Source organism: Amphiura filiformis, unplaced genomic scaffold (genome assembly GCF_039555335.1).
Source record: "Amphiura filiformis unplaced genomic scaffold, Afil_fr2py scaffold_22, whole genome shotgun sequence".
Classification (NCBI taxonomy): domain Eukaryota; kingdom Metazoa; phylum Echinodermata; class Ophiuroidea; order Amphilepidida; family Amphiuridae; genus Amphiura; species Amphiura filiformis.
This window is the reverse complement of record NW_027305486.1, coordinates 824,207-846,942: the sequence shown is the minus strand read 5'-3', so window position 1 is coordinate 846,942 and position 22,736 is coordinate 824,207. Positions and strand designations below refer to the sequence as shown.

The 22,736-nt window shown below is 36.9% G+C and overlaps 2 protein-coding genes across 2 annotated transcripts in view; one reads left to right on the top strand and one right to left on the bottom strand.

Annotated features, from left to right (window-relative positions):
• Positions 1–354: 354 nt before the first annotated feature.
• LOC140143480 (uncharacterized) overlaps positions 355–22,736 on the bottom strand; it is a 45,668-nt gene continuing 23,286 nt past the window's right edge. Inside the window, exons 10-12 of the mRNA XM_072165314.1 lie at positions 21,955–22,206; positions 2,099–2,204; positions 355–1,813 (exon numbers count right to left, since the gene is read on the bottom strand). Of these exons, the coding sequence (XP_072021415.1) occupies positions 1,396–1,813; positions 2,099–2,204; positions 21,955–22,206 (776 nt within the window). The 3' untranslated portion in view covers positions 355–1,395. The remainder of the gene's footprint in view (positions 1,814–2,098; positions 2,205–21,954; positions 22,207–22,736) is intronic.
• Positions 10,684–21,631, top strand: LOC140143477 (uncharacterized). The gene is made up of 2 exons (XM_072165310.1): positions 10,684–10,747; positions 20,227–21,631. Exons 1-2 carry the CDS (start codon positions 10,707–10,709, stop codon positions 21,629–21,631), a joined length of 1,446 nt encoding a protein of 481 aa, XP_072021411.1. The 5' UTR covers positions 10,684–10,706.

Genomic DNA, 22,736 nt, shown 5'->3' with positions numbered 1-22,736 from the left:
CAAACTCTATGGGATTGGTATTTTAGTGCGTAATCTGCTTCTGTAAAGGCTGTAAATTGGATTTGGACTCTATTTAGCATCTAAAACACTCATGGCCTTACAGCTAAACAATTCTACTAATTGTTTTTAATAATTTATGATTGGTTTAGTCTAGAAAATACCATTTTTTCCATACAAAACTACTCGTTGTCATATTAAACACTGTAGTATTAGTAATGCAGATGTCTTCAAAATCTAAAAGTTACTCTAAAATTTTAATTACTTATCCTATCATAGTATAGATTTTCTGAAGGGAAATTTGACGAGGAATCTAAATATGGACATATTTTTCTGTATGGGTTAGGGGAAATGTTTAGGTTCAAAATATGTTGAATTGTAAAAAATCTAACATACTTTGGGACACCCTATATTCCTAGATTACCAAACAGCTGTGATTTTGGTTTCTTCCAAAGTCAGTTGGCTCTCCATATCCTCTAACCAAATGAATGTTGTTTACTTCCAGTTTATTACTGTAAGTTGGTAATAAGCAATGCATTGAGTGACCCATTTTTTATCAAAATCTTTTTTATTCCACCCTGTAGAACTTGCAGGTCACCCTGTATAATGAGTTGAAATGTATATATTTGAATTGCTTATGCCTTCAGCTTTCCAAAAATGTATACTTTTGCTAGTTTAGGGTTGATGATTGTCGAGATAATCTAATTAGAAACCCGGTTGGTGTAAAAATTCATAATATTTGTCATGTAACGCTAAGGGTGGCGAGTTCAGGACACACGGCCGTATATAAAGAGACCAGCTCTATAGTAAAAGGTATTGTAAGGTATTTTCAACTTACGGGCATGAAATCTTCTATATGATCATGCTATAATACCGTAGTGGTTCATTTCTATCATTTCCAGAAATAAACACTGCAATCCAAAAGTTCGGATTTTTGGCTGAAATTGTTTGGCAATTTTTGACTGACATGACTGAATTTGGCGAGTTTCCAGATTTTGGTCGATTATGACTTCATTCTCTTTGAAAGAGGTCGAGAAACTCTATACCTATCCATTGCCACCAAAATCATATTGGACGCGTTACAAAAATCCACATGGGATTGCAAGAGCACCCACGCACCCCCACCCCATGCACACAACACGTGCTGAAAACAATGCCTCACTTATAAACGAGTGTTAGTTCCCCAGGATGTGAGCGCCCAGGATCTTTTAGAAGTGATTCGGACAAAATATATGCTATAATTCAAAGATATATAAGCCTAGATGATTCAGAATAAGAGTGCTTGAAATACATTATACTTCTTATACCCCAACCTTATAATTTTATAGTACTGAAGGCAAACCTATATGCAATGTTCACACTGACTTGCTTGTCACAAAACTAAATCTTTTCACCATACTACTCAGCATCTTGCACAGAAAAATTGATATACGCTTCTTGACCATCTTTGGGAAGTTCATATAAATCTTCTTGATTCGGATCTGCTATTGACTGTTCATTCACATTGAGGTCAGTATATTGTGGTGGTGGCTGACGGTCATTCAAATTAAGTCTCGTGTACGGCCCTGCTGGAGGCCTGTCCCTCAACTCTTCATAGACATCTTCATCTGGAATATTACTTGCGGCTCCATTGGATTTGTTATCCGGGGGTTCGAACCCCTTACCTCGTGCAGCTTCATTTTCTGTCTTGGGAAGGTTGCCGTTGGGTTTATGTACATTTACACTGACGCTGCCTCCGACAGCCCCAGGGCTCGTGTAGTAGTTGATTGTATTATCATCATAATTATTGGACTGTTGTTGTGTATCCTTGTTTCGTCTGCATTTACAGAAAAAAGAACAATAATAATTAATAAATAAATCACCAGATGAAGATCATGATGTCATATCATAATGAGACAAGTCCTAATCGTAACCCTAAACCTACCTACCTACCTAAAGCCGTAAGCAATGTTGATTTCAGCTTTCTGTGATCATGAGCAGAACCAACCACCTACCCACTAGTAACCCACACACACCCTTGTAATACTACAAACCCGTGTGTATCCCTACTTTACACTGAAAGTAAAATTTAAGTTGTATTAAGCAATTGTAATATTCTTACCGGCACTTGAAAATAAATATCGCTATTCCAACTATTATTGCCAGCACGGTGAACAACAACATTCCGAGAGATATGGCTGCATTGCTTGCGGTTCTTGATTGTGCACCTACATTCAATTAATAAAAGTTACAAAAATAAAAAATAAAATATCAGTTTATAGTAGGCCTATAATTGGAGCATACAAGTATTGTTTTTAGACTCAGCCGTGTATCTATCGCCTGATTTGTTGGGTCTGTATCTCCTTTTAAGGTCATTCTATCAACCTTGATTTTCCAGCAGCCAATCACAAGCGTACATGGCTGCGTATCGCAGCGCGATGCGAAAAAGCTGAAAACTTTCCAACTCCATCTCGGAACGAAATTTCTACCACGCGATGCGAATTTTCACCGCTAATCTCGTAAACACCTGGCTCAGATTACAGTTTTTATAGCATCGCATCGCACAGCGATGTGGAGTCAGGATGAGGATAAACCACAGAATTCTGTGGGATAAACCCCCGGGATAAACCAATCAGATTTTAGTGTGAGGGGGCAAAGCCAAATCTTCCGACGTCCCCGTTTGTCAATTTTTCCCATTTTAAGTCATTTTAAGGCCACTTAATGCTCTTTGCCGTCCCATTTTATCACGGAAAAGTCTCTGTCGGGAGAGTTTGCCAACCCCCCCCCAGGCTACGCCCCTGATTATGGACTGTCATTTACTACACAATTCCCAAAACATGTCTCTTCTTTGGGCTTTTAGCAGCTCCATCCCATGAAAAAACTGCAACTTTTCCTACTAGTACCAAAACCATACTTAGATACTCGGCATGTATACGTGAAATAAGTAAAATAACCCCAGGGCTGGGGCCACCTCAGTTGTTTCCTTAAATCCAAGATGGTGAACAAAATTCTAAAATTCCATTCAAATACATGTTCAATCTTAGAATAATATAATGGAACAATTTCATTTTACCAGTAACTTATAGAAATATATCGGTTAACATAATGCACACAACAAAAAATGGGCAATTCACTAAATGTACTCATCATGTGATCCAAATGACTCTCTGACTACTTTGAAAGATATTTTATTGAGGCCGACTTTTGTCAATTTGGGACCCCCGCTTCCGAAGAAAATGATAGCCCCCTATTCTATGATTTGGAATGCCCTGGTACCCTACCCTTGCTGACCATTTGACTCTGTTAAATGGTTACTTATCTGATAGACAACAGATTGAGTATAAATCAAGTTGAACCCAAACCCATGAATATATCATGTGGCGTACCACAGGGTAGTATATTAGGCCCACTGCTCTTCTTGTGTTATGTTAACGATATGTCATCAAGCGTTAACTGTAATCTTTTGTTGTATGCTGTCTACAATCCAAAGATGTTTTACTTTAGTAAAACCTAGATAAGCTGATGCCTATACTGATGCACACAAGAATAATATTAAAAAAAGCTGGGAACATCTACGGCATATTGTTCCATCCAAAGGTAAAAATACAAAAATCTCTGTTATTAATTCTGAAAACGGCCTGGCACTAACTGAACCTAAGGATAAAGCAAATGAATTGAACAATTTTTTTGCTAATATAGGCCCTAAACTTGCAAGTAAGATTCCTAAAAATAACTTTTGTAATTATGAAGTCAATGAAAAGCAGCCAACTGATCAGTCAGACTTTGAATTTGTAAATGTAACTAATGACTATGTATTCAATCAACTCAATAAGTTAGCAAATGATAAAGCTACTGGTTTAGATAACATCCCATCTCGACTGCTGAAAATAGCATCACCAGTAATCACACCAATTGTAACTTATTTAATAAATAATTCTTTTGCATCATGTACTTTTCCTACTTGCTGGAAACGTGCAAAGGTGATTCCTGTATTTAAAGCTGGTGATCCCAATGATCCTAGCAATTATAGACCTATCTCAATTCTAGTTGTTATCTCTAAAATTATTGAAAGGGCTGTGTTCGACCAACTGTACAAGTACTTAAATGTAAATTGTTTAATTAATATAAACCAATCTGGTTTCCGGCCATCTCACTCCACTTCTTCTTCTCTCGTAAACATCACGGAGGATTGGTATAATGAAATTGATAAAGGTAATTTAATTGGATTATGTCTGCTGGATCTGAAGAAAGCATTTGACACCGTAAACCATAATATCTTCTTGAGTAAGCTTAAAATGTATAAAGTAGGTGAATATTGTATTAAGTGGTTTACTAGTTATCTTTCTGGTCGCACTCAATGTACATCTGTAAATGGGATACTTTCAGACTTTAAAGAAACTGTTTGTGGAATGCCCCAGGGCTCAATTGACGGACCACTCGCTTTTCTTATTTATATAAATGATTTACCAAATTCTGTTTCTCATTGTAAAGTTAATATGTATGCTGATGATACCGTGCTGTACTATGCCTCTAACTCGCCAAATGATATCATGGAATGTATTAATAATGATTTAAAAATTATAAATAATTGGTTACAAAGTAATAAACTTAGTCTTAATACTGATAAAACTGAATTTATGCTAATAGGATCTAGACAAAGACTCAATACAATTAAGAACAGTGTTAAAGAATTATCTATCAGCATAAATGACGTAACTATTAGGAAAGTTAATAAATGTAAACATCTGGGTGTAATTATTGATGACACATTAACTTGGAATGAGCAAATCAATAATGTACGTAAAAAAAGTCTAAAAGGTATGTTCATGCTAAAACAATGCAGGGCGAATTGTCTCCCTAAGGATATTTTATGTACTGTGTATAATGCTATTGTTCTGCCACACTTAGATTATTGTAATGTTGTATGGGGAAATTGTGGTGTTACTGTTTCAAAGAAACTTCAAGTTATTCAAAACAGGGCTGCAAGAACTATCTGTGGTGCAAAATGGGACACACCTAGCAGAGATGTTCGTGCTGAACTTAACTGGAAACCTTTAATTGACAGACAAAACTCAAATTGTTTAATTTTAACCTACAAAATCTTAAATCATCTTGCACCTCCTTATTTGGGTCATATTTTCAGTCATGTAAACAACAGTTATAATTTCCGTCAAAGCCAAAGTAATGTAACTATACCCCTGCCAAGAACAGAGTACAAAAAGCGCAGTCTGTCTTATAGAGGTGCTGTAAGCTGGAATGAACTAGAAAATAATATCCAAAATTCTCCAACATTATATACTTTTAAAAATAATCTTAAAAAAAAATAATGACATGCCTGTAAGCATGGTAAGTAACCATAAGAGTAGGTATGTCACAGTGGCTGCACAATAATTCTGTCATACTGTGCACGCATACATAACAGTGAATCAAAAAGCGCGCGGATCAAAGTTGGCCAATTTTTGAAAACATACATGTCAAAAACGATTTCCTCGTTATGTTTCATTGATCACAATAATTTGTCTTTTTAATATATGGTAGGTGAAACATTTCCTAAATCACTATCAACTCCGCCGAAATTAAACACTGCTTAGTTTAAGAGTTAAGACCTGTTTATGAATTTTTTTAGATCGTCCATAAATCAATAAATATAGGTCTCTCGAAATAGAGGACCTAGTACCACCGGTCTGAAATACCAGTGTTTGTTATCATGTATTTTTTTCCTTGGACAATGAGTGAAACACTTCCCTATACCAATTGAAAACTCGGTGCACTTAGGCAATTAACTGCAGTTTCTTTATTCAACATCACAGCAGGTTCATATTTGACAAAATCATGCTGTATGAATAAAACATAAATAAAACATTGAAAAAAGTAAAAATTACATATGCCTAATTACCATAAGAATGGCATAAATACATAATTAGATGTAATTAGCTAATTTGCATAATTAATGACTTTTTGTGTATTTTTTGTTACCAAATGAAAGAACATTGGGTACTTATGTGTGCAAAAAAACCCGCATCCTCATATCATGTACGGTTCTGTGTTGGCATTATTTTTGCATATTAATTAGCTGGACTTAGTCATTTTTTAAGCTTTTATTTGTCTGCAGATTGGTCAAAATGGCTAAAATTGTATATTTGGTGGATTTATTACATTTATTCGAGGAGAGATTTTTTAATCTTGTTTTCTTTAACGAAGTCCGGAAAGATATGCAATTAATCTGTGATACTTAAATCAATGCTACCTTTTCAAGTAAGTGTCCGAATAAGCATTACAAATCCCAAAAATTACCATTTTGCCATTTATAGCAATTTGTGGCAGGTTTTCACCCGATTTCCGGGTATCTTCAAGTTGACGTTACATCACTTTGCATTATCCGATTTCAATTCTGTTTTTTGTTTTTTGAAGCATTCATAACGATGATTCAATTAAAAGCGTCAAATAACATGTTTCTGCTGCGCTTATTTTTGGGGTGATATACCTAATAAGAGTATCATAATGGCTTTTGACAATTAATAATTTTGTGATTGTAATATGTTTAAGCCTAGATAATAAGCTTTTGTAATTGTTTGTTATTTTGTACATGTATGTTTGTTTATGCACGGCCCCAAGGAAGAACAACTTTTGTTGAATTGGGCTTTCCGTGTTGAAATAAAGTCTAATATGCACGGCAGTGAACGTAACCGTTCCGGCTGAAATCCAGAAATGACGTCATTTGTTCTGGTGCTGCCACTTCCGGGTAATGATGATGATGATGTCTACAGCACGCTATTCACACCCCATAAAGACCCTAAAGTAATTTCCGATACTTTAAGTAGAAAACTTGAGTCTTGCAGACAGTGGCTGATTGACAACAATTGACGCTACACTCTTGATGAAGATCTATAGCAAAGTCAGCAATCAAAAAGTGTGGTAGATTAAGTTTCTTAGGGAGTGTTCATAAATACTTTGGTGGGGGGTTGGAAAATATTGCGGGGATCAAAAAAATTTTGGGTCCTAAAAAGGGGCCCTTACCTAAAAAACTAGCATTCCCTTAGCACTCACTAGGCATTCCATTGAATGGTAAAGAACCGGTAATGAATGCCTAAATGGTGAATGCCTCCAATACTATAACATTGAGTTAATAGGCGGTTGTTAGCACTTAACCGCCTGTTTGCTAGCCCTCAACCGCTTATAGCGGTTCATAAGTGGTTCATAAGCCCTCCTCAGAGGCGAAATATGTAAATGAGCTAAGCACTCGAACCACTAAGGAGGCATTCGAACCACCAAGGAGGCATTCAAACCACCTAGCATTTAAACCACCTAGGAAGCATTCGAACCGCTTGGGAAGCATTCCAACCGCCTAGGAAGCATTCCAACCGCTAGGAAGCATTCCAACCGCTAGGAAGCATACCAACTGCCTCAGAAGCATTCCAACCGCCTACAGGTTAGCACTCGAACCACTTATTTAGCCCTCAACCGCTACTAGTGGTTCGTAAGTGGTTCATAAGCCCTCCTCAGAGGCGAAATATGTAAATGAGCTAGGCCCTCGAACCACTTAGTGGCATTCCAACCGCCTATGAAGCACTCCAACCGCCAATTAAATTTCCAATCGCCTCAGAAGCATTCCAACCGCCTATAGGCATTCCAACCGCCTATAGGCATTCCAACCGCTTATAGGTATTCCAACCAGGTGAAGCACTTGAACCACTCTAATTATATAACTATGCTGGCTAAGCAATTATACGAGAGTGACAAATAGGAATATAATGCACTGCAGAAAATCGCACATGGTAAGCCCACAATATACTCCATTTTTTATCCATTGTGACAGACGCAGAGGCATTTTAGTTCAGTACAGTGTCTGTCTTTGTCCAGTCTATGATATTTTTAGTGTAGACACTAGCGGAGATGTGAATCCAAGTTCTTCTGGTTGAACGATATAATTGTCAAATCAGCTTAGAATTCAGTGTTGACATCAATTGAGTGAACGCAAAGATGCAACATCTGGTGGCAAAATCACATCCGATGGATAAATCACTGCGTCTTTTGTCTATGGAAAAAAAGTGAGTAAATTTGAGGCTTGGGCCTTCCAATTCAAATGCGAACTATGCTTCAATGAATTCCCATCACATAAAGGTATTTGCTTTAGCCCTCTAATTAGACGGTTGTATCAGCCCTTGAATGAATATATCAGAATCAAAGGATACCATTATTATTATTGTCTAAATTAACACACAAACCATATGCAAACACCAGAAAGCTGGCCACTGCTATGGTTGTTATAATAGTTTATCTTTTTTATTCTTTGATGTAATTCTCCAAATTGACTCCTGGAAACAAATTAAATAATTCTTATCAACAACTGTGGAGGTCCAAACTCCAAACTATTCCCTTCATAATAAATAAGTCAAAATTGAAAAAAGACAATTTCCCCTAATTTTGCGCCATATGAGTGCTTTTTTAGTGGATTTGTGTGTGGTATAAATGTACACTATTATTATTAATGTTAATAATAATGCCCCAATATGCTAACTAGCTCCTCCTTCCTAACACTAGACCATTCCATATTTCAAGAAACTGCCTGTACATAAAAACCTATATTCAAAGTTACATCTAGTCATATAAGCTTACCTATACTTACACCATCCATATTGTGGCATATTATTGCACACAAAGATAACTATACATGGATCCCATACATGTATGATGTTGTCCACATAATATGCATTGTCATGTAACATCCCAAATGTAAAGAGTGAAAAATAAGGCCTATAATAAAGCTGGAAACATGAAAGGATTAAGATTCAATCATCTCTGCATTTACACCAGTTCAAAATGGCAGTTAGGAATATATTCCCATCATGCACCTGTTTGACCCTTGGGTCAACCACTAAGGAATGCTAGTCAAGGCTATTAGCAGAATGCCTAATTGAATGGAATGCCTATTACTTAGAATTTTTTAACCGAATGCCTAATACTTAGAAATTTTTCAGTGGAATGCCTATTACTTAAGAATTTTTTTAACCGAATGCCTAATACTTAGAAATCTTTCAGTGGAATGCCTATTAAGAATTTTTTTAACCGAATGCCTATGACTTATCCGAATGCCACTGAGTGCCTATAGCAAACCGCCTAATCCTAGAATGCCTAAGTTATGAATGCTTAAGAATGCCTAAGTTAATAGTATTGAGCTTTAACGAGGGCTTAATGAGTAAATAGGCATTCGGTAGCATTCTTGTGAGGCATTCGGAATGCCTGTGAACCAGCTCTATAGGCATTCATTAGCTGCTGAGTGCTAGTGACCACCTAGTACCGCTATCCTTGGCACTCGAGGGCTTGGCGAATACCTACAGAATGCCAAATAGGCATTCATGTTTGGTAAGGGGGGGATCAAAAAAAATTCAGTCCTTAATAGGGGGATCAAAAAATTTGAGGGTAAAATGTACGAGAAGGCATGTACATTTCAAAATGTTTGCGCGCTCCGCGCGCATGAACGTTAAGTATTCATTTTTGTAATCTCAAGCGACAAATCAACAAAATATGCGCACTTTACATTTGGGTGTAACACTATGACTCCAATGAGTAATAACTCCAAACGGTAATTTTTAGCTAATGAGTTAATGACCATATAGGGGTAGATCCCGGGAGATGGGGGGATAAATCCCTTCCCAATATTTTGATGGTCCATATACAATCATCCCCCAATGGGTTTCTAACCAAAATTAACCTCATATTTGGTCATTTTAAAATAAAAAGTGCCAATTTTGGGGGGCTTCGCGCAAATTAATTCCAGTTTTGTACTATATTTCACCAGTTAAGCTTCAATATGACTTTTTTTTTTTGCGCGCTTCGCGCGCATTTGTACCATCAACTTATTTTGTCGCCAAAAGGTGCTGGATTCACGTACTGGACTTCAAGACATTTTCTCCAACCCCAGTGTTACAAAGAAATCTATGTCACTGTTAATGATGTATATTTTTGGTTTCTTTTTTAGGACATGAAGGGGGGATCAAAAAAATTTTAGACCATAAAAAGGGGTGATAAAACAAACCACCCTTTTTTAGGGGGATCAAAAAAATGTTGACGTCCGAGATTCCAACTTTTCCACCCCCCCCCCACCAAAGTATTTTCAGAACACTCTCCATATAGGCATGATAGGCAAGGTCATTTCTTAAATGAATGAACCCGGAAGACCCTAGTTTGCACTGCCTTTATACAATGTCACTTTGATTATTGTTGCTCTTCATTGTTTTCTTCACTCTCTGTAAAACTGAAAAAAAAGAAGCTGTAAGTAATGCAAAACAAACTGATTCGCTTCATATTGAAGCTAGAGCTCAGGTCCCACATCGGTCATTGTCGGTGTTGAACAATTTAAGAAGCTGGATATGTTAAAAATGAAGTTGTTTCACCAAAAGTGTAATAATTTCTTATGTAATTAATGTTTTATTCTATCGGACCCCAATGGAAATAAGCCCTTTTTAGGGCTTTCTTGGGCTATCCTTGGCATTGTATGTTGTTTTATAAATATGATGTGTGATTTATTTTATTGCAATTTTTTTATTCTGTTCTGGTGTATTGTAATAATGTTTTTTGAATTGCCAAAATAAAAATCTATCTATCTCTATCTAATAGTGGTGTGCGCCCGTGAGCATTGGGTGACGGTCTCTCCATACCAGCAACTTGCGCCACGATCTCGCACGACGATTTTTAGTAGTCATTTTATTTCAACATTAATTATTTTGTACATGCATGTAAGTTTACCAAAAAGGATCCCATCACAAGGCAGGTAAGTACGATTGGACAATTATCGTGTCATGTTTACCATGGTTGCTAGTTTTCAGTTAGAATTTAGAAATCAAACAAATGACTCATGTATATCATATGTGTCAAGTTTTTAGTTTGTTAAGCTTAGGGCCTACACAAGTTACAGTCATGAGTTTAATGCACTCATAGCAGTCATGTTATAAATCATTTGCAGTAAACCTTTAACGAATGCGTATTTTAAGCATACATCGCGTATTTACTGCGTTGGACGCACTTGTGTCTGATTGGCTGCTGCTGAGGCGATCTGCTGTTGCCGAGTGGAAATTTATTAATGTGCGCCGTACGCATTGTTAGCTCCGAATTTGCAACATCACAGTAGTCGCACTCGTCAAAGGTTTCCTGCAAAATATTATAGTACTAGTAAGTTACAAGCATGATACACCTATCGTAGGCATGTTCACAAAATTTTCAAGTCACAAAATTTTTTTTCAGGAAATAAAAGATTAGATTACCATAAAAACGAAACATTAATCTTTTGCCGGGTCTAATGTTATTTATACATAGAATTTTCAACTTTTTTCTATCCTTATTCTTGCTCAATTAAAAAAATATTTTGGCGTATATAAAATTGAAATAAAATTCTCTGCCTCATAAACGACATCAAATGTACTACAATTGGGTATCACGAATCGTTATATATGATGTGCAGTTAATATTCATATTTTCTTTTATACAGAGGATGCTTCAGTTTTGACAGGAAAAATATTTTCTTGAAAACCCTCTCACTCGGTTATTTTAAAAAGGTAACCACGCTTCCCTAGAATGTGCAATAAATTAGCATTAAAATTTTTCTTATTCTAACAGCAAGGGTTTCTAGAATGTATTATGGCGAAATGTGGTGTACCATTTCGCCTACGTGCCATCTCGCCCCTAATTAGCTATAGCGGCAATGCAACGCAATGGCATTGTGGATGTATATGATCGATGCGCACAGGATGTGTGTGTATTCAGACCATACTATCAATGATGTATTCATTAAATCGCCCCCATTGAATGGACGAGAATTAGCCTGGTGTAGTCTTGAGAATAGCCCGGTGTCAATAGGTGATGATTGTTTTTAATGATCGTGCTGTGGTGATTTGAAGTTGAGAAGTAGGCCTATAGTTGTATTTCTCCCTCACGCAATTTTCAAGTATGATATTTCACATTGAAATTATTTTGTTTAAAAAGGTGATTATTTAACTTAAAATATGAGGGGTCAACCATGTCTGTAGGTCAAAAATTAGCGAAGTTATGGGCAAATGTCTGTTTTTAAAAAAACTGCACTTTTCTGCGCCCATCATTGACAATGCCTTACACTGACAAAAAAAAAAAAAAAGCATGTAATGCACCATTTTTTACCACGATGATCCATTTTACACAAAGGCGATTTTATTTTATGAAATCTAACTTTCACTGCATGCTGACTTCTGTATCAAGGATAAAGTACCAGCACTTTTTAGACTACGTCGTCAAGTTTCTGGTGTCCAAATTTCAAATTTTGTATTTCCCTATGGGGATTACACAGTTAAGCCATTGACTGTGAGCTACTGTGGACACAACTTTTTGGATTGAATATCGCCCTCTATATAAGGGTGACTTCAAAAAAAATGACTCCTTTCAGTTTCCACCCCATATTTGTAAATTGAAATGATTTTTAGAGCAGGTAATTATTCTTAAATATGAGTTATGATGCCCACCTTTCATTACCAGAAAATTTTTTCTATGGATGCTTCAGAAAAAAAAAATGAGAATTTTTGATGCCAAAAATGGTCAGGAGGGTAACAGTTTTTGTGGACATTGAAATTCAACATGAAATTTCTGTAAGCTATAGCAAAAGTAAGACCTATTCAATTTGATTCCTGATATTTGTTCCAGTAACATGTACCCTTATATTATAATTTTACCAAATATCTGTGTAATTTATCGTTTGAAAGTAAAAAAAAATGTGTCATCTACCAATGAAGTCAACATTTTCAAAAAAGGGGGTCAAATTCTAATTTAGCAACAAAATCACTCAAGAAAGAATATTTATCAGCAGCTGAAAATTCCAGTTTCCATATTTTGAATAGGTGTTCTGTTACCTTTCATTCAATGCTAAATTGATGTTTGTAAATTTCATTTTCTTATTATAAATTTGAGTTCAAACTGTGTACCCTACGAATGTCAGGAGTGTAACATTGAATTTTATCCTGGATTTTGACAATGTTATTGCTGATGAAATTGAGCAATCATATTTTTCTGTTGTTGTATCTAGTGCAAATTTATAAACTAATAATGATGGAAACAGACATGCTATGTTACATGTGTCTGCTTCATTGTGCATTAAGTTGGTTGTCAGGAGTGTAACACCATTTTAAAGTTACACTCCTGACAACAAAACAACATCAATGCACAATTGTTAAGTGAAATTTATGGCAATATTATCAATAATATATCATGTAATCATATAAACTAAAGTACAAATAACCAACAAAAATAAAAATCATGGTAATGTTAATGTGTTCTGTTCAAAAACAGGGCTTCACCTTGCCTAAGTACCATAACAGGCTCTATGTTTAGCCACATATTTGTACTTTTTATAACTAATTTATGTATAATTAATATATTTATGATTGTCAGCATTACTTTAACATCCCTAACAGTTATTTTTTTAAACAATGTCAAATGTTTGTGATCATCAAGAGTTGCTAGTATTTACCACTCTTGGTGTGTCAGGAGGGTAACACAAAGTGAACAAAGTACATTATGTGTCTTGGTGTTGAATTATCTTAGAAATGAATGAAGCATTAGCTCCACATTTTCAGAATGGTTAAAACAAGACTATGTTGACATTTTAAAGGCAAGTTTACATGGTGTTACTGATATTTGTTTTGAATTGTCATTAAAATACTAAAAACTTGAGATAAATTCTTGCAGAAGGGACAAAACATTTCAAAGACACCCATAATAATTGTTGTAGAATGAGCTTTTCTATGTATCATATATGTTGGACAATCTAAATACTTGATTTCTAAACAAGACAAGGATTTTGAGATCCACAGAATAGCAATTTCCTATCAAAGTTGGCACGTCAGGAGTGTAACACCAGTGTACAAATATGGCATAAATACATTTTGGATCCTGCAGTGCCTTGTCATACATTATGCTATGAACTTGAAACTTTTGGAATAGTTTCTGACAGGTATTGTTTATAATGTAGGTATGTTAAACAGTTTAACTACAGTTAATTTTTTTGAGCATGAAAACTTCTGCCCCTCAAGTGAGTAAAAATCAGTGTTTTTAATATGAAAAATGATATTTTTTCAGTTTTTGATGGTAAAGATATACTTTAAAGGGCTTGTTTGTCTTTAACCATGTCACAGATAACCTCTGAATGTTACAGTAGTGTTGATAACCATTATTTTAGATACCTAAAAAACAAATAAAGTTTTATGTGACTTTTCTTACAAAGTGGGTATATTCTGTAGTACATGTACCATAAAAAAATAAATAGATGCTTTCAGACTGTCCCATCAACTGTTTCACAAACTTTAACATACTAACTTCAAAGTAACACACAAAAATCACTTGAATAGCGAATTTGAATTTTCGGACAAAATGTCCCACTTTGGAGTCATTTTTTTTGAAGTCGCCCATAAGCAATGTGGACATGTCTACCTATCGTATGTCTGAGTACATCAGTACAATCATGACATGCAGAGGTAGCGCGAGCACTAAAAATCAAGGGGTCCAATTTAATTCTTCTGGACCCTTTGGTACCTGCAAAACCAACATTTAAGGGGTATCTGTCCGAAATTCTAAACTTCAGAACTTGTCAAATATTGCAGTGAAATTATTAGTGTTGTTGGCCTATGGTGATTCAAAAGATTTACTGATCTTTTTATTTTTTTATTTTTAATTGATGATTTATGCCTCCGTGCATCGTGAAATTAAGGAGTCCATACTTTTATCGGACCATTTGGTCACTTTCAACTTGAGATTTAAGGAGTCCAAAATGGGCAAAATCAAAGAATAAGGAGTCCCTGGATGCGCAAACTCCTTAAATGCGACCCCTGATGACATGTAAATAGTATTCTGCTGTATAACGTATAAACCGTTTGATCATGCGTTGTCTAAACTGTGATCAATGGGTTTTCCGAAGCGGAGTGCAGTGGTGTAAATATGGGGGCAATGTGCCCCGGGCGCCACCCTTAGGGGGGCGCCAAATAGGCATGGGAACGTTAAACGTATGTACCGATCCGTTAAACGTTTAGCAATTGTGGTAAACTTGTAACACGCAAGTCATTTTCAACCTTCAATTTTCCATTTTTCAATGCTTAGGCAAAAAAAAAATAATTGTTTGTTTGTCCTCCACAGCTTTGAAAGAGGACGTGCGGGCAGGCGGATTTTTTTTTTTTTTTTTTTTTTTTTTTTTCGGATTTTAGCGTATTTCTGGACCTTGCTAGAGCTAAATGCTACAATCATTCATGGTGACTTAAAAAAAAACCATTTTGTTTCTTTAATATGCAGTTAAAGTTATAATTTGTGTTCATGTTATAGCCTTTTAATTATTTGGTGGACTTTTTTTTATTTTCAACCAAGAAAGAGGTCCAGAGATACTCCAAATCTGGAAAAAAAATTGAATTTTACTTATTTTTATTTAAAAAAAAAAAATTTAAAAAAAAAAAATATTGGTCAGGCTTTCATCTGAGGAGCGGGCGGTTGAGGACAAACAAACACCTTTTTTTTTTGGCCTTATCAACAGTTGAAAGTACCGTAACAAAATCTGAAGACGACCATTTACATGACATGTTTGCATGTGTTTACATGACATGACATTTCTGACATGTTTGGGCCGTTGACTTCGCGAATTTTACCTTATTACCGCGCCATTGGTACTAACATATTCTGTTCGAAATTCGGGTTTTGTGAGGTGCACCGCGCCAATCGTATATTCATGAAATCTTGCCGCCAGACGGGGCTGGATCAATGCGTGTTTAAATATGTTAAACGCACGCATCACTGATGCGTTAAACGTTTAGGAAAATACACGGAATAACCCATCCCTAGCGCCAAATTGACCAATTCAGCATCGATTCTGCGCCGCTCCAAGCGATGAAAGTCACAATTTCCGTGCGCTTTGAGTGCATTTCAGCACAAAATTAATTGAAAGAACATTTTAAGACCGATATTCAACATCGAGTAACCAAAATTAATTAGTGCAATTGTTTGAAGATTTTTTTTTTGGGGGGGGCATTCCCGGTGGGTTCAGTTTGTATTTAAAGGTAGGACGTATGACAGTTCCAGGATTTGAAAATGACCCCTATTTCACGGGGAATCAAGGACATTTGCAGCAATTTTACCCCCTATTTTGCGCGAAATCAAGGAAAATTTGCCCCCAAATAACTCCCCTATTTTTATCATTTTGAGGACGCATTTTTATTTCACCCCCTTATCACAAGGAATCGAGGACATTTTTCCGAAATAAATACCCCTATTTTTACCATTTCAAGGACGCTTTTGAATTTTGCCCCCTATTTCACGGGGAAATGAGGACAATTTTTTTCGGAAAAAATATCCTATCGATTTTTGTGTGGAACTACTAAAAAAACGGACAGAAAAAATACAGGAAGAAACGAAAACTGTAGCGGTAGAGGAAAGTCCTAGAAATGTACCCTATTTTTCATTTCAAGGACAATTTTGCTCCAAAGCACCCCTAATTTGGACAATCGCGAACAATTTTGTCCTCGAAAATTCCGCGGACATTTCTTGAAAAGTACCCCTAATTGGAACCATCATGCGTACATTGAAGACTGAACCCACCGGGGGGGCATTATGTATCTTTAGCCCTGGGCGCCACAACCCCGGGGGGGCACTCACATTTCCCAGCTATACGGGTATGTGCCGCGGCGACGACCCCCTTTTTCAGAGCCGCTGGCCGTTCTTTAGACCCTCTGAATTCATTGTTTGTCCGCTCTGAAGCCCCAAAATTTTTCTAGCCGTTCCATAGACCCTCAGATCATCGATTTCCGCTCTCATCGGCATCTTGAGAGGCATGTTTTCTGTCCTACTATTTCCAGCAAGCCCAAAAGCAAACCCAAAAGCTACTTTTGCGAGCCCAAAAACTTCAAAGGGAATTTTCTATTGATTTCTTCCCCATTGAAACACATTGTAAAGTGAACTTTGGGCGGGATTTTGGGCTCCTTTTAGAGTGGCAACACTGGTTGACTGATTATAAACATTGCAACCTGCCTGCCGACCGCGGGCCAGCTGGTGAATATTTAGCTAGAAATAAATGATTTTGCGATCTCTTTTGGGAATAAAATTGCCACATATGAGGAAAAGTACCTTAAATAAATTATGTACACATCCTTGCAGCTCTCCATAAACAATGAATTAAAAGGTAATTTACGATCTACTGGTCTAGTGAAATCGGTAGTGGAATGGCTGTCAAATTCTGCACACTTCACTCAATCGTCTGCAGTTCAATGTTTAAAATGTTTTTCTTTTCGGCACTGAAAAAAATAATTCTTGTGGGTTTGTTTTTATGGTGGGCTGCTGCTATAATTATGAGGCTAATAGCATAGATTGTAGGTCTACAGGGTCTAGTAATTTTTTATTTGAATGCTGTTTTGCTTTGTTGAGGTTTCCATCGCATCGTATAACAGGCCAAACCAGACCTATTTTGCATTAATGGTTTTCCTGATTAATAATTTAATGCACAATTCAAAGTGAAATTGGTTCCTTCAAAAATCTGTGGCAAAAACGCAACAAAATTGAACCCTGGTTTGGCCTGCGGGTTTAGTTTCCGAGATTTTTCGGATTTCGGCGGCCGATCAGTTCCCAAGACCCACCCCTTTTGGTCGGTCAATCAGTTCCCAAGACCCCCCTTTTTGACCGGCCAATCAGTTCCCTAGACCCTCCTTTTTGGCTGTCCGATCAGTTCCTTAGACCTCAAGTTCGAAACTGGCGGTGGCACACCCCTACCAAAAAAAAATTAGAGTGCCCCCCCCCCCGGGGCCACAACCCCTAGCTAGCTACGCCACTGCCTGCGTCTAAGATATTCTCGGGTAGGGGGTAGGAGCACCAATTTTGTTTCTTGCCCCGGGCACTACCAACCCTAGTTACGCCACTGAGTGTGCTTGACGTGTCACATGCGTTGTTAATAAGCCCAATCGCCATTGTAACTTCCGGTTTTTGAGAGCAGTTTTGGGACACTTTGACCTCTGACATAACAGGAAAATTGCTGTAAATTATTATTAATTTATTTATTAATTTATTATTGTAATCATTAAAAATAATTAATTTATAAAATAACCATGTTTTGGAGGGTTTGATTTTACTCTTGTAAAATTTATATTTTGTATGAATTTTCCCAATAGGTCAGAGGGCAAAGTGCCCCAAAATTGCAAAAACTGTCCCACAATGCATTGCAAACTTCCAATGCCGATTTGGCTTATTACACCACCATCATCCGTTGTTCAAGTCAAATATTATTGGGAGCAGAAAACACAAAATCTTTCAATTCTCAGGAGTGCCCTTGACTATGCTTCAGTGGTCGTGGATTCAAAAGGTAACCTCTGCCCAATAATCGAGGGTTTGCAGGTTTTTGCCGTAGGTGGAAAAAACCATGGTTTTAACCACATTTTTTTCCCGCTTGGCAAAAACATTTGTTGCCCGTTTTTGCCGGCATATATGACAAAAAAACTGAAAAAGTAATAAATATTTCACTTTTTCATCTCAAAACTAATTACTTACATAACAAAAATAATTTCCTGACTGTAATAAGACCATATTTTATAAGTAACATATGAAATTAAAGGCCCATTCAGTGATTTGCCGCATCTGATAAATTGTAAAAATCATCAAAATTCAGATTTTGGTACCTTTGTCATTGTCATAAATATGTCAACATAGCCTGCTAGTGGTTCAGCCGAAAGCCATGTATTTAAGACAAAAATAAAGAATTTACATGAATCTGTAATTTAGATTTAACAGTACATGTATCTAAATTAGCTACATGTATTCAAATGGGGATTCAACTTCGCTAATACTGCTGTTTTCTTTGTTTTTTGCCAATTTTTTCATTTCAAAAATACCAATTATGACAATTTGAATGACTTATCCTTCACTTTTAAGCAATTTATAAACAATTTAATTTTTTTACACTTTCGCTGGGATCACTGAATGGGTCTTTAAAGGCATGGGTTTTCATTGCTAAAATATGGGGTCATTGGGTGAGAGCATGATTTTTGGCATTCGGTGAGAGCAAAATGCAGGGACTGTCTTTTGGAATTTGCAGGTGAGCATTAAGTAGCTCTTCTGGAGCCTTCAAGGAGAACTGTTTAGAGCATTTACAGTAGAATGTAATGAGAGAATGGTCAAGTAAGAAGAGCTAAAAATCACTCTCCTTTATCAGATTTAAGGAGAGCAGTACAGAGCGATTGCTCTCGCTCTCCTCAAAAGGCAGTCCCTGAAAGTGTAAATAATATGGGTCATTGGGTGAGAACATGACTTTTTTTTAAATGGAACCTTTGGGTGAGAGCCGAAACAGTGCCACAGATACCTCAAACATCAAATTTCTAGTTCTTAAATGGCTTCAAATTTCTTTGTTTTTTCAAAATAAGTAACAAAATCAGTGATAAATGAAAGTTGCTGTTCAAATTGAAAAATAAGGGTCTTTGGGTGACAGATCAAATGGAAAAATATGGGGTCTTCGGGTGACAGAGCATGTGTTCGTAAAAAATTATGGGGTCTTTGGATGGCAGCAACAGCCCTACATACACGTCACCTCCAAAGTGGGAGTGCCCCCCCCCCCCGGTCTAGGATATCATAATAATAAGCCTGTCAATTGCAATTGCCTGGGATGTAACAGCTCATTGGGTCCCCGCACTGCCGGGACTTATGGGGACTTATACAGGGATGTAATGCATATCTTGAAAGGGCCAGGGCGTCTCCAGGAAAAGATTCCTGGAAAAGAGTACTCTCATCAGTCTCTTAACTGTAAACATGGACTTTCAGCACTTCCGTATGAAGAAACGGCATTTTGAGGGGCTCAGTGTGTTAAAAGTAAAGGCAGATGAGATACAGTGTTTTTGACGGCCGAATCTGAACATATGGGTAAAAGTTACCCAGAATAGTGATTTGTAGCTTCATACCCCATTCTGTTACAAAATTACGATGAAATGAAAACACAACTTTTCCGCGACCCTACTCGCGATAGCAAAAAGGGAAGGGGGAGGTCACAGCAAAATTTTCAAAGCCGTAACACAAAAACGACATGGACTATCAAGTTGCTGTTTTCAGTGCATTCATTGTGACCAAAATGGAACACTTTAATGGAGTAGCATCAAATTCTGAAGGGGTCACCTGCCAACCAGTGGGTGAGTTGGCATGGAATGACTCAATAAGGAGTTTTGATCTAAGAAACTTGAAGCAACAATTAATTTCAAAGTACCTTCTTTGGTCTTTTCTTTTTAGGTATACTTCGAAACAGCATCCACTGAAACCTGGTATCAAGATGGCACATAAAGCATCAGGACAGGAGTTCATTGAGCACAAGACCAACATCATCACCAACATTGGTGAGCATTTCAACAATGCAGACATCAGTGATGTGACTTTGACAGTAGGAGCACAGGTATTTCCTGCACACAGGTTTGTCCTAGCAACACAGAGCAAAGTCTTCAAGACTATGCTAATGGGTGAAAACTGGAAAGAATCTGAAGAAAAGAAGATCACACTTCAAGAATCACCTGAAGGAGAGGCAGCTTTCTCTGATTTCTTGAAGTTTTTGTACACAGGGACACTAACACTGACTATTGATAATGTGTGTGGTATTCACACATTGGTAGACAAGTATGATGTACCAGCTTTGAAGGATGATTGTGTGGGCTTTATGAAAGATGTTCTCACAGGTATCCATGGCGATGCTTTGAAAGCTGGGTTGATATGGCTGCAGTATGTTGAAGAGTTTCTCTCTGATATGGTTACATTATGCTACAGTGCAATTAAGACCAACTTTCTATCAATAAGGTTTGAGCCAGATAAGTACTCTGCCCTCTTCTGGAAGTTGACTTATGATCAAGTCTGTAATGTTCTGTCTGTTTCTGAAGTTCAAGAGGAATTGGTTTTGGACAGAGAAGCAAACATGTTCTACCTTATTGACAAGGGAAAGTGGGCAAAGAGGTTGCTGCCATTTGTTAGATTTTATAACATAGATATCGATGATCTCCAAACCTACAAATCTTCAAATAAAGTGGAGAAATATTATAACGAAGCTTACAAGGTTCATGCTGAAAGGGTAATATTGCAACTAAAAGGGCACAAGAGGCGCAGGTTGTCACAAGGCTCAGTTGAGGTAACATGCCCATGTGGCACAGGCAGCTCACATGTATGCCCCCACATCAACCCAAGACTTTACTTTCATAAACCATTCGGAAAACTTAAAAAATGCCCAATCATTCAGAGGGGAATAGCAAACATAAATGTTGCAGTGGAACCAATAGACCTTTCAAACCTAGTAGGTTTCTCACAAAGGCTAAACTTACCAGGAGACATAAACCCTGATAAAGCATGGAAATGTACTTTGCAAACATGCTATTCAGGGGACCCCATCTGTGAACGGTACACTGTAACACCAGCCAAGAGTCATGCCGGGAAGCGCTTCACTTTAGCTATTGCTGTGTTCAGGTGTAAAGATAATACAAGCATAGTTCAGAGATGTGAGTATGTCATTAAGTTTACTGGAGAAGTGACTATGAGAGGTGAAGACACCAATACAATTGTGCTCACTTCACCACTTCGTTTCAAAGGAAGTTGGAAGATGAGTCCCCGGATGAGTCAAAACCATGGCATCGGAGTGACAATTCTACTGCACAAGTAAATGTTTCGGTGTGAAAGTAGAACAGCCTCAAGACCTCCATTGCACTGCAACATGTAATACATGTACAAAGGGTCCACACAATTTTGACCTAATTATCACCCCGTGAGAGAACTTTTCTAACCATTGTCTTCAGAAATGTTACAGATTTTGTTGGGGCCTCAACGGATCTCTGAAAGTTTTACACACAAATTTTGATTATTACGATAATATTAAATTTTAATTTTAAACATTTTTTAAATATTTGGAACAGACATATTGGCAATTCCATAACAGACAATTGATAATTCCATAATTCGAACCAGTGTCACACAAATTTACATTACCTCTTCTTGGGGAAACATTAACGATGAAATTACAGGTTGTAGTATTCCCGGTGACTGCATGGGTAAATGTGTAAATAACGGGAGTAAGGCCATCTTGGAAGACATCTCCTGGCTTATGGCTTTTCATGATTACTGTTGCTGTCGACGAATCAGATGTGGTTGGTTCTGTCCAAGACACTGCAGTACCACCAAAGCCTTCGTTCTCGACGAATATATGGTCAGGACAACCATACACAATTGGAGAAGCTTCCACTATTATGAGAAAGATGCAAAAATAACTTGTTAATTGATACCTTACATGTATTGTGTACATAGCAATATCATTGTATGACCATTACATCACTGTTGTAGTGGTGGACAAATTGATTAAGGGCCCATACCTACTTACCAGTGCGCAGCCATCTGCAGCTTACTGCAACCAAAATGCTTAAAGACCCATTCAGTGATTCCAGCGCAAGTGTAAAAATATAAAATTGTTTATAAATTGCGTAAAAGTGAAGGATAAGTCATTCAAATTGTCATTTGGTATTTTTAAAATGAAAAACTTGGCAAAAAAATGAAGAAAACAGCAGTATTGACGAAGTTGAAGCCCCATTCAATACATGTAGCTAATTTATATACTGTCATTATATAAATTATAGATTCATATCAAATGTCTTATTTTGTCTTAAATACACGGCTTTCGGCTGAACCACTAGCAGGCTATGTTAGCACATCAATGACATTGACAATGACAAAGGTACCAAAATCTGAATTTTGATGATTTTTACGATCGTCCGGAT